Genomic DNA, 11,867 nt, shown 5'->3' on the forward strand with positions numbered 1-11,867 from the left:
TCTAGTGGTTGGAAACCCTGCCCATGGCAGGGGACCTGGAACTAGGTGATCTTTAAGGTCCCTTCCAACTCAAGTCATTTTATGATTCTATAACAAAAATCTCCCTGTTTGTGGCTGGCTAATCAAACATGTTTTTGAATAAAGAACTAAAAGAACCACAATGACTCAAACTATTATGTGTGAAACAATATCTACTTCACTGCCAGATGTGATGGCACAATGGTATACTCAGTTTGCATTGAGAGTCCTTCAATAAAAGGAGAAACCCTGCATGTCGGAGGAAATGATTAAGATAGAAAAAAAGCTCTATTCTAGGGAGCTAAAGTACTTCTATACCATTTGACATCTACAAGATAGACACAAAACAGACGCAAAATATAGCTACAACTGCTATGGAAAATAATAGTTTTCCTGAGAGATGCAACATTCATTTTATTTTGTTGTCACAATGATAAAGCAGGCAATTGCAATTTTTTTATTTACATAGGGTGAGAATTCAGCCTGAAGTCAGAAAATCTAATTTGATTGCTGTCTTTCAAGTATATAGCACTCACTTCAACTGGCTTTGCAGCATAACAGTGGCAGAACAAATGAATGTTATTGTTTATTGTTGTGTTTTTGGTTTTTTTTTAAGAGAATATTGAAAGTTCTATCAATTAATTCCATGATTTGTCCACTTGAGGAAACATTCATTTGTAACCAGAAAACCAGCCTGCAATAACCTATTAATTAAATGGGAAAAATGACTTTTAACCAAACATCAAAATAAAAAAAAGGACATTTTAGGCTTCGTGAGAGTTGACAACTCTTTATTATAAGAAAGAAACATTGCAACAAGGTGTTGGATCAGTTATTAAAACTAATGTTTGGATAAGGTTCCAGTGATTTGGATTTGGATTTGTAACATTTGAGACTTAAATAATAATGGAAAGCAGTGACTCCTCTTGTTTTGTTATTTTACATGCCTGTGTGGCAAGAACGGTGGATGTTTGACAAGGATGGTACCATCTATATACATTTAGGAAAACATGCTTGCTGTGCGTGTAGAAAAATAAAATTTATTTGTTAAATTACACATAAATATAAGGTACAAATGTATTTTTAAAATACAGATAATCACACTTGCATTGTGTACATATGAAAATACAGTATTTTAATATTCAACATACACAGACACATTTATGATAAATGCAACTCATTGGCAATGCCAGTTCTCTTCAGTCTGTTTTTTGTTCTTTCTTTCTTTCTTTCTTTCTTTCTTTCTTTCTTTTTTTCTTTCTTTCTTTCTTTCCAGTTTTCCATAAACATGGAAAAATAGGCTTTTGAAACATTTAGTTCTGCCGGACATCTTGCAGCAGCTTGTTAATTTCTGCCACCAGCTCGCTGGCATCCATGAGTTCATGTTTACCATCACTGAGGTGATTGAGTACATTGTCAAAATCATCTTCTTCATAATTCTCCGGGATTTCCTCCATGGCTGGCAGCCATTTAGAGGAGGGCTGTGCACTCGAGTGAGTCCCCAGAGTTGGCCCATTGTTGGCTGGATTTTGGAAATGCGTGCTGGCTGCCCAGGCAGCCACTCCCTGTGGATAATTCACAGCCTTGGCAGGCAAATGTCCCTTTCTGCGCTCCAACGAATTCAAGCGTTCCATCTCATTGCATTCTGTGTAGGCATCTAGCGAGGGAGGCAGCAGGCGCTGGAAGACGCTGCTCATTTCAGAGAGAAGAGAGGAGGTACAAGTGTCTCCTGATTCCTCCTCGCCCTGACAGTCTTTGCCAAACGTTGAAAAGCTCTTCTTCTTTTCACTGGTGTCAGCAGGCTGCGGATCTTCCTCGAGGCCCTGCTGCTGCTGCTGCAGCTGCTGCTGCTGTGGTGACTGAAACTCCTCCCCAGGGATGAACATGTTACTTCTGTAATCAGATGAGGGAGATGGCAACGGTGGCATCCAGCACTGGTCAGAGTGGCCTAGAACCCTGCATTCCTCCGTGCACAGCCGCATTGCTGGAAGAGAAAAGGTGAGAGTGAGCATCCCCCATTTGGTTGCACTTACCATTTACATACATAAGGTCTAACACCCAAGGAAGACAATGGCTGAACTTCTCCAGGGATCAAAGATGTTCCAACCTGGTGTTTGGATTCGCATTCTGTATGTATGAAGTCAGCAACTGCAAATGGCCTGGATTTAAAAGCACTTCCATTCCTAAAAGGTCCCAAAACTCAGGAATGGTAAGTACAGAACTGGTAAGAAAGTGATATCATATGTTAACTAAGATGGCAGATAAACATAAACCCCAGGGAGATAACTAGCTCTTGTGACTTAAAGACATTAATTCCCTTTGTGAAGTGCTTTTACATAAATACAGAAATAAAAGGAAGGTCTTTCTACCTTCCAGCTTTTAATTGTTTCACTCAAGTCTTTCACGTGCAAATAAAGAAGTACATCAGAATAATAACAGGAAAATAAACTGACAGAGGAAATACAGAAGAACAAAACCACGCAGGAGAATCTTCATTAAATTATCTCCTTTTGACCTAACAATTGGGTGTATGTTGAACACCAGGCGATCCTCTAACATCTCACCTTATTAACTGAATCATTTAAATTTTAATCCAGTACTATAATATTTAGGTTTTAATCCACATCCAGGGTGACTCCAGGGTTTATACAGACAGGAGTTACTCTGAAGTGTATCTGCGCCTCTGTAGTTCCAGTTCCTGTGCTATGCTGGTACAGTGTAGACACAAGGGCAGCAATAACCCACGAGATGGGCATTCAAGCCAGCAAGAGGGCTGAAGGGTTGAAAACTCTCTCTTTCACTGCTAGACTTGAGTGGTGTGTCATACATAAGCCATGCATTAAGGCCAGCAATTGGCCCACTGAGAGTCACTGCAAGAGTAGATCATAAACACTGAGGAGGCCTGGGAAAGGTCCCTGGAAGCAGAAACAGGTAAAGACCTACATGACAGGTCTGCAAGAAGGGATGTGCCAGGGCAGAGGCCAAATTTACCTCTCCAAATGAAACTGACTCTTTATGACACAAAGCCTCAGAACAGGCTGGATGCTGTCTGAGTACCTGGCAGTCCTTCTACAAAAGCCCAAGCACTGCAGAAGCCACTAACTTGAATCTGAGCCACATACTTCAAAGAAAGTTCTTAGCAATGCCAGGCTTCACATTATGCATATTTTTACTGTAGGAAAATTTTCCCCTAATCCCCCATGGACTACTGGTTAGATTATCCCATGCAGTGTGTAATTTTTTTTTCTCTCTACATTTATATATTAAAGACGGAAGAAATACCACTTCTGAAACTAAATGTCTTCAGTCATGCCCTGCAGACTTTCCTCATTTTCTCATCATGCTCCCCATTTGGCTCTGGATCCACACACTTTATCAAAAGTTCTTTTTGCGGTAGTGTAAGCAGAAGTGAATAGTGCATTTCAGCTTTGAACATACCCATGATTGATAAAGTGCTACTGTAAAACTGTCAGCATTATTTATCTCTACGCCTTACACAGCCTATCGTACTGTTTGCTTTGCTAATGCCCTTCCCATTCCTTCAAGTACAAACTTTCTCTGCTCCTTACACAAGGGAGCATCAATTTCTTCAAGAACATGGGTTCAGGCTGCAGGCTGGATATTGCACAAAGTATTGCAAATGGCCTACTGATCAGCATGCTTCCAACAGTAAATAATGAAAAGAACCTAGAAAATATCAGTGGTTGACATCTTGGTATGAATGACTGCAATGCCTTAGTGTGCTTTGTTCCCATGCATGAAAAGCATACTTGTGCTGTCTTAACAGGAAATGCCTAAGAGTTAGAAAGTAAAAAAGATATCTCAGTGATCCGTTGTGCCTGGACCAGCTCTCAACTTATTCCAGAAGGTCAAGATTACTCCCCTAATTAAGAAAATTCCTGTAAATTAATGGGAAACTCTCAACAGTTTAGCATTTCATTAGCCGTTGCCAAGAAGGCCAATGGCATCCTGGCTTGCATCAGAAATAGAGTTGCCAGCAGGACCAGGGAGGTGACTGTCCTCTTGTACTCGGCTCTGGTGTGGCCACACCTTGAGTACTGTGCTCTAGTTTGTGTCCCAGGAGCAGCTGAGTGAACTGGGATTGTTCGGTCTGGAGAGGAGGAGGTGCAGGAGAGACCTTACAGCTGTCTCCAACAGCCTGAAAGGAAGTTGTGGCAAGGTAGGTGTTGGCTTCATTTCACAGTTAACAGCAATAGGATGAGAGGGAATGGCCTCAAGATGCACCAGGGAAAGTTCAGGTTGGATATTAGGAAAAAATTCTTCTCTGAAAGAGTGGTGAGGCATTGGCACAGGCTGCCCAGGGAGGTGGTGGAGTCATCGTCCCTGGAGGTGTTTAAGGAAAGGGTAGATGTAGCATTTAAGGACATGATCTGTTGGGGAATACTGGTGGTAGGTGGACAGTTGGATTAGATTATCTTAGGGATCTTTTCCAACCTTCATGATTCTATGATTATCTCATTGTGAGTTTTGCTACTCATCTTATCATGTTTAGTTTTGGTAAAAAATCATAAATACGGACACTGTTGAGCAGAAAATCAAAAGATACTCTGAGAAAAATGAATGGGGTCACAGTCTGCCCTTAAATCACCAATAAAGTAAAAAAAAAAAAAAAAAGAAAGAAAGAAAAAAGAAAAATGCACAACATTTCTTCCCTGGAACTTAAAACTTACCAGGGAAGACTAAAAAGTGAGAGAAAAAACAAGTCTTTTGAGGGCAGTTATTGAACTTTCTGATCCTGATATTTTTGAAGTTTCGAAGGCTTCATTCCTTTCCAGTTCCACCTTAAAAGAACAGATTGCAAAGGCTTTCTCACAGCATTTTGCTTGTGTCCAGACTTACAATGCAGAAACCTTTCAAAATGGAGAGCAGGAAACCTTCAGGAAGTTTTCTTTTCTTTTCCCTTTTTTTTTTTTGTTTTTGTTTGGATTATACAGCGGATTCAAAGCAGTTCACATCTCATCTAAATGAGTTGAGCACACTTATCTGATGGACTAATACTACACATTGTGGTAAACGGGCATCTGGCTGAGATTAAATGCACTACACTACTTTACAGATAAACTGAGTTGCATCTGTACACAGCAGGAGAGCTTTCCTTACTCTGAATTCAATTAGCGTTAGGGGAAGGCCAGGCACTTTTGGAAACCCTGCCCTTAGGCTTCCCGTTTAGAGGGAGAATTGCAGGAGCTGAAGACACATAACAGCATTTCAGCTAGCCCAGAGCGTCGCCACTCCTGCCTGCTGGCAGCCCTCAATCGCCTAGCAGGAAGAGGACAGCTATGCCTTGGCAGCAGCAGGGCCAGACGCCAGTGCAAACACCACTGCACTTCAAGTTCCCCTGGCAACTGAGAGCTGCAGCAGATCCCTCTAGGGGATCTGCTAACCACGGAAGAGAGGGAGACGTGCCTCATGCTGGATGGAGGGGGGATAAGTAATAGGAACTGGGGGAGATTAGGATGAAAAAGGTATTAGGACACTAGATTTTGATTAAAGATTCTGGAAAAATAGTACATTTTAAAGGCCTCTGGTTTTGAACTATTGGGTACCAAAGACCAGGTTAGGAGATAGCTGAAGGTTTGGATAGGCAATACAAGACCTGGTTCCAAACCTTTGCCGTGGGCAGAGATAAGCCCACTGTTGTTTTCTCTGGCAGCAGAGGGAAGGAGCTACAACACTGCAGCCCCTCTGCTCCAGCTCTGGGCAATGTCTGGGGGTCACTGCAGGAAGGAACACGTGCTGTGCCAACCTACAAAGCAATGTTGCTTTGTACATAGAATGACTTGATTGATCAGTCTTGATGTAAACTTAAACCATACTGAAGTTATCCAGCCCTGCCAGTTGGACAGAGAGAACTAAATATGAAATGGGTACAAGATCAAGGGTAAAACCAGTGGCTATGTAATTATCAAAGTCATTTTAAAATGACTATGTCTGTATGCAGTATGATTTCCTATATCCTCCTGTTTTCAACTTAAAACTGGGCAGAAATTCACAAATGGTATTTCATATACAAGTGTGTGTTTAGCTTGCTTTCACTCATCTTCTTCTAAATTTTCTCTCCTCTGCCCTCTACCTGAGCTGTTTCTCTTAAGTTCCTTCTTCTGTAAGTCAGGATTGCAAGATTTAGATCTGGCACATGTTAAGATGCCTCCCTTACTACTTGAATTCATTTTTCAGTGGGAAAAATACTTTCTTGATCAACTTCACAATTCATTTCTGAACTGTGCAAGGCTGTATCGTATGCTATGGATCAAACCCACTGTGGAAAACGTGTCCCCTTAATTATAGTTCCATGTATTTTTAACAAACCACAACTGCCTGGCTTTAAAAACAAACATCCACCCAGTCATTAGAAGTCTAAGGATGTAGAGGAGACGATGCTTTTTGCTGGGGAATTTGGAGCCCACTCAAGATGATGCAAATAAAAGAAAAAAAGTATGAGTTGCTCTGGGCAGATTTTTCAGTTGCATCTGAGTTTTCATTTGCCTAGATACGGGAATGCTTCAGCTCAGTATTTATCATGAGGCAGAGGAGACAGAAGGAAACACAAGACTTGAAAGCTAAAGAATTTTTGCTTTCTCAGTAGTAGCTTTATCAAAGTGACAGCTAGGCAGCACTGTAAATAAACCGTTCAGCTTCCATTGTGCTCATACCTGCAGGAATTCTCCCATCTGTAAGGAAAAGGTCACTGAATCCTTCCCCAAGAAGTCTGTCAATTGGAGACTCTCTACCCAAATCATAATCGCTGTCTCCAGCTTCGCTATCACCCCGGCCACTGTCTTTCAGGCTGAATTTATCCATATCTTGAAGGGCGTATCTGTAAAGAGAATGGTGGTAATGGTGGAATCAAATTATCTCGTGTACAACTTGGATTAAAAAAGAAAGGAAAAAAACACAGTAGTATACTGTCTGATACACATACAGCACAATAGTTCAGATCCTTACCTATAGCTTCTGGAATATTTGTTTCCTCGAAAACTTGGCCTTGGTTGATACTGGCCCTGGTGAAGCATCGAGAGGAGTTGAGAAACCTGCTAAAGAGAAGGTGAAAAGAATGATTCTTCGAAATAAAAGCTCAGACTCCTAGTTCTAAAAGTACTAATTCACTTCAAGTAGGGGTTTTTTTTTTGCCTTTTCAAGTTTAATTAAATCAAATTCCTACATAACACAGTACAACTGACTATTAGTGTACAGTCTGCCACAGAAAATAACTGGAGACGTTTCAGAATGAGGAAATGCACTGCTGTTATTTAGCCTCGGAATTCATTAATAAGTAAAACAACTAATTAAGCAGAGGTTGCATTTTGCTTTGTTTTAATAGATTAGAGTCACCTCTTTGCCATTCCATAGTCATAAATCACTAGGTATAATGAGGCATGGCATTCATTTAAGGCCATTACACCAAAGCTGCAGGAAAAAGTGAAAAGGGTGCTCCCAAAGTTTGGGACATTGTGTGCCATGTATCAGACACACAGTGCCTTACAATACATGCACCTAAACTGTGTCAGTATTTGAATTTGGAGTTTTCCATCCCCATTAATAACTTTCCTATGTTCTTCCGGACTCTTTCTAAAACAGCTACGAGGAGGGAAAGGGAAGGCAAGGAAGGAGGAAGCTTCGTAAACCAGAGCAGATTCCTGTGTACGTTACACTGCATTGTTTCAGCCTTACAGGGAAGAACCAAGAGCTAATACTATTAATAACAGATGTAACCCTGTGGTAATGGGTCCAGTTGCTATTGGAACACAGCTGCAAAGCTGTAACATTTAAAGGGAAATCTGTAACGCGTGGGACTTGGATCTAACTGCCTGTTGCATGAAAAGCACCCCCATACTCCCAAGAGGACCTGTGAGTGCAAAACGAGGTGAGGAGCTTACCTCAACAGCTGGAGTTGCGTGGGTGAGCTCCAGTGAGAAGTTCTCAGGCACGTGGTTGGAGGAGATTGTCACCAGGCTGTTCAGCGATTGGTGGCTGTGGTGGCTCTGCCGGCTGCTCATCTGTCCTCTTTCCATGGTCGGGGATGAGGACGGGGAAGCTCTGTGGTGAGATCGGATGGGTAGCGTGCCGTTAACTGTTGGCACCAATGTGATGTCCCCTTTGTGGATCTGTCTGGAGGGCCGCTTCGGGTGGTGCTGGTAGGTTGATTCTGCCACACGGCAGTTGTAGGACCTGGTGTCCTTTTTCTCTCGATTACATCTCGTAGCAAAGATAACCATGATGACCAGCAACACAGCACATATCGATCCTAAGGATATAATTGTGATCATCGAGACATCCAGAGAGGGCTGGCTTACCAAAGTAGCTTCAGTGCTTGAAAATGAATAAACATACTCAAAAACCGTACACTTCAGAAGTGCTTTAGTACTAAGCTGAGGACTGCCTTTATCCTGGACTATGACAAAAAACTCCCAGTGCTTAGTTGGAACCGATTCTACACTCGCATTGATGGAGATGTCACAAGTTTTGGGATCCATCACAAAGATGCTGTTTTCCTTGTCAGCTGCTATGGAGCAGCTGAGTTCAGAGTTCATACCGGAGTCCCTGTCTGTAGCCCTTATCCTCGTGACAAGAAAGCCAATCCCAGCATCTTTAGGGATTGAGATTTCCGCCGTGCTGTTGCGCAGTGCTGGGCCCACAATGACAGGAGCATTGTCATTTTCATCAATGATGGTAAGCACCACTGTAGTGTTACTAACAAGTTGCTGGCTCCCTCCATCCCTAGCTTGAACCATAAAGGCAATCTGATTTACCTCTTCATGGTCAAAAGTTCTCAAGGCATAGATTGCCCCGTTGGAGGGATCAATGGTCACATAAGTGGTTATAGAACTTCCCAAAACTGAATTCTCCAGTATAGTGTAGGTCACCTGTCCATTGTCCCCTAGATCTGGGTCTGTGGCCGTGACAGATGTGATGTACGCTCCCGGAGAGTTATTTTCTAAGATAACTACTTCGTATCTGTTTGTCTGGAAGCGGGGTGGGTTGTCATTTTCATCACTGATTTGGACAGTAAAGTGTTTTACTGTCGAGAGACTTGGCGTTCCCTTGTCCTCTGCTATTACAGTCAAGCTGTATTCAGATCTCTTTTCTCTATCTAGACTGGCATTAGTCAAGATTAAATAGTTATTTTCATAAGTCTTTTGCAGTTTAAAGTGGCCATGACCATGGAGCTTGCAAACCACCTCTCCATTTACACCCGAGTCCTTGTCCTGTACCCTGACCAGGGCAACAAAAGTTTCCAAGGGGGACCCCTCAGAAACATAAGCCGTTTCTTCTTTTTCTGGGGACATCAAATTTAAGCTAATTTCCGGTCTGTTATCATTCACATCCACAACTTTAATTATAATTTTGCAGTGAGCTGGAATAGAATTTGGTCCCATGTCTTGAGCCTGAGCATCAATTTCATAGGACTTGGTAATTTCATAGTCCACTTGCTTCAGAAGGGTCAGATGTCCTTTTTCTGAATCTATTCTGAAAGTCTCCATAATTTTGGGAGACACATGACTGCTAAAGGAGTACACGACCTTCCCATTAGCGCCCTCATCTGGGTCGGTCGCATTGAGGTCTATGAGCAAAGTCCCGACTGGGGAGTTTTCCAGGAGTTGAATTATATACGACTGCTGCTCAAAAGCTGGGCTGTTGTCATTGGAGTCGGAAATGCTGATTTTCAGGAGGGAAGACCCAGACCTCTGCGGCACCCCCTTATCGGATGCAGTGAGCTGGAGCTCGTAACTCGACTTCAGCTCCCGGTCCAGCTCTTTCACCACGATAAGCTCTGCATACTTGGCACCATCAGTCCTCGTCCTCACCTCGATGCTGAAAAAATCATTGTCGGAAAGGGAGTAAGTGTGCAGGGAGTTGTCCCCCACATCTGGGTCAAAAGCACTGTCCAGGGGGATGCGGGTACCCACCGCCGCACTCTCAGATATTTCAATGGGGATGAGAGCCCTGGAAAACTGAGGGGAGTTGTCGTTGATGTCCAGCACCTCCACTTCCACATGGAAGAGCTGCAGATGCTCGGTGGGCAGAGTGATCACGTCGAACTCGATGGAGCAGTTCAAGTTTTTCTGGCAGAGTTGCTCCCGGTCGATCTTAGCGCCGATGCTGATCTCCCCGTTATCCTCTCGGACGACGAGAAGCGGGGAGTTCCCCCTCTGCATGGCTCGGAAGCGGACCGAGGCGGGGTTGGGGATTTTCAATAGAACATCGGCCACGTCCTCCGCCAGCCTGGCGATGACCGAGCCGACCCGCTGCTCCTCGTAAATCCGGTACTTCAGGTTCTTGCCCAGCACAGCCTTATCGAGACACGCAACCGCCAGTGCAAAAAGGAACATAAAGTGCATTTTGCTGCCAGCCCGCCGCGTTTGTAAGCTTCTGCAATTCATTTCTCCCAGCGAGTTAAGAAGCAATTACTCAAACTTCCTCCGGTACCTCAAACCCCGCGCACATCTGCTCCTTCCAGCCGCCTCTCACAACCAGCCCGGCATCGACAACGCAGTAGATGAGAAAACTTTTCCATACACACCGTGCCGGGACATCCAGGGACGAGCCGCCGCAGCCGCGCTCAGCGCTCCCCGCCTGCGCTCCCGCGCCTCCGCCCTTCCCGCAGCTCAGTCGCTCTCCATGTGCCGCTGGCGGCCCCGAGCTCGGCGGCGTCTCCGGGCACGCCCCTCCCTCCCTGGGCGGCGCAGCGAACGCAGGCGGCGCCGGCTCCGGCCGCAGCTCCGCGTAACTTCACTCGGACAAAGCCGCAGCGCGGCGCGGCCCGGCGCCGGCAGCCAATCAGCGGGCGCGGCCGGGGGAGGTGGGGGCGGTGCCGCCGGCTCGCTCTTCCCGCCCGCGGGGGGGGAGGGTGCAGCGCCGGAGGCTTCGCGCCCTCAGCGTTCCGAGGAGTCCCGGTACCGCTGGCACGGCGCGGTCCTCCCGTTTAGTTAACTGCTTCGCGAGCGTCTCGGTGCCGCTCGTCTCCCTGTCAGCTGCCGCTCCTCAGTACCTGTTTGTGCGCGGGGAGCTTGTCTCGCTCCTCGGAGTCTCCGTTGCCCAGTCAGCGACGCTGCCCGCAGCAGCACTTCTGTCCTCAGCGCGTGTGCTTTGCTGGGTGCCGTTGCGCGGTTCCTCAGATCCGTTTCCTCCCGGCGGGTGCCACGCTCGGGCTGTGCTCGTGCCAGGCGTCTGAAAGAAGGGGCGTTCGGGCAGACGGAGCGCTCCAGTGCTCGTTCCCCTCAGCTTCCTCTACTGTTCTCATGTTTACGTGGCAACTTGCACCGAAAAATAAAATCGGATGAGGGCCGTGTCCCAGAAACGGCACAGATGGCTGCACGAGCTCCGCGCTGCAGCCAGGTCTCCCAAGCAGACGTCTCGTGTATCTGCTCATGACGTGATCCCTATTTCCCCGTTAGTTTATCATTTATCTTAGTTCAGCCTCCCATTGTTTCCCTGCTAACTTCTCCCACTTGTTTATTGCTGTTTCACATAATCTCACCATCACTCTCTTTTACTGCCTTTTTTTTTTTTTCCTCAGATATTCTCCCTGCCATGTCCAGAAATGTAAAAAGTAAATCTCCGATTCTTCCAATTTACTTGCTCTCGGCAGAGCTCAGCCAAAGTCACTAAAGAGGTTCTTGTTGAAAGAGAAAGCAGAGGAGGCTCAGCGTGAACTCTCCTTCTTTTTAAGCATTCAAAAGCATTTTATAAGCCATTGTCTCTCTTTTTTTCACAAACCAGTGCCGTGTGGCAAATTGTGCAGAATAGAAATGCCTATAATGAATGTATTTAGTACTGGGTCACGCCAATGAACATTCTGCCCCCATGAATAATACTGTTTTACAAGT

General features: G+C 44.9%; 1 protein-coding gene across 2 annotated transcripts; it reads right to left on the bottom strand.

Moving 5' to 3' along the window:
- Nucleotides 1-792: 792 nt before the first annotated feature.
- Nucleotides 793-11,424, bottom strand: PCDH18 (protocadherin 18). 2 transcript variants are annotated; one of them, XM_010709497.4, is made up of 4 exons: nt 7,917-11,424; nt 6,985-7,073; nt 6,693-6,856; nt 793-2,002 (listed from the first exon to the last, which is right to left on the bottom strand). In XM_010709497.4, the coding sequence occupies exons 1-4, from the start codon at nt 10,419-10,421 to the stop codon at nt 1,332-1,334; spliced, it is 3,429 nt and encodes a 1,142-aa protein (XP_010707799.1). In that variant the 5' UTR covers nt 10,422-11,424; the 3' UTR covers nt 793-1,331. The 2 variants fall into 2 exon arrangements, with proteins under 2 accessions (XP_010707799.1, XP_010707800.1); XM_010709498.4 differs by having other exon boundaries at nt 6,985-7,070; nt 7,917-11,423.
- Between the last annotated feature and the right edge of the window lie 443 nt (nt 11,425-11,867).

This window comes from Meleagris gallopavo, chromosome 4 (genome assembly GCF_905368555.1).
Source record: "Meleagris gallopavo chromosome 4, MGAL_WU_HG_1.1, whole genome shotgun sequence".
Classification (NCBI taxonomy): domain Eukaryota; kingdom Metazoa; phylum Chordata; class Aves; order Galliformes; family Phasianidae; genus Meleagris; species Meleagris gallopavo.

Excerpts from the sequence above, each read along its gene's own strand:
- PCDH18 (XM_010709497.4), bottom strand. The coding sequence starts at position 10,421 with ATGAATTGCAGAAGCTTACAAACGCGGCGGGCTGGCAGCAAAATGCAC. Across the intron at positions 7,074-7,916 it reads ACGCAACTCCAGCTGTTGAG|CAGGTTTCTCAACTCCTCTC; the intron begins GTAAGCTCCTCA and ends CCTTCTCTTTAG. Across the intron at positions 6,857-6,984 it reads AAATATTCCAGAAGCTATAG|ATACGCCCTTCAAGATATGG; the intron begins GTAAGGATCTGA and ends TTCTCTTTACAG.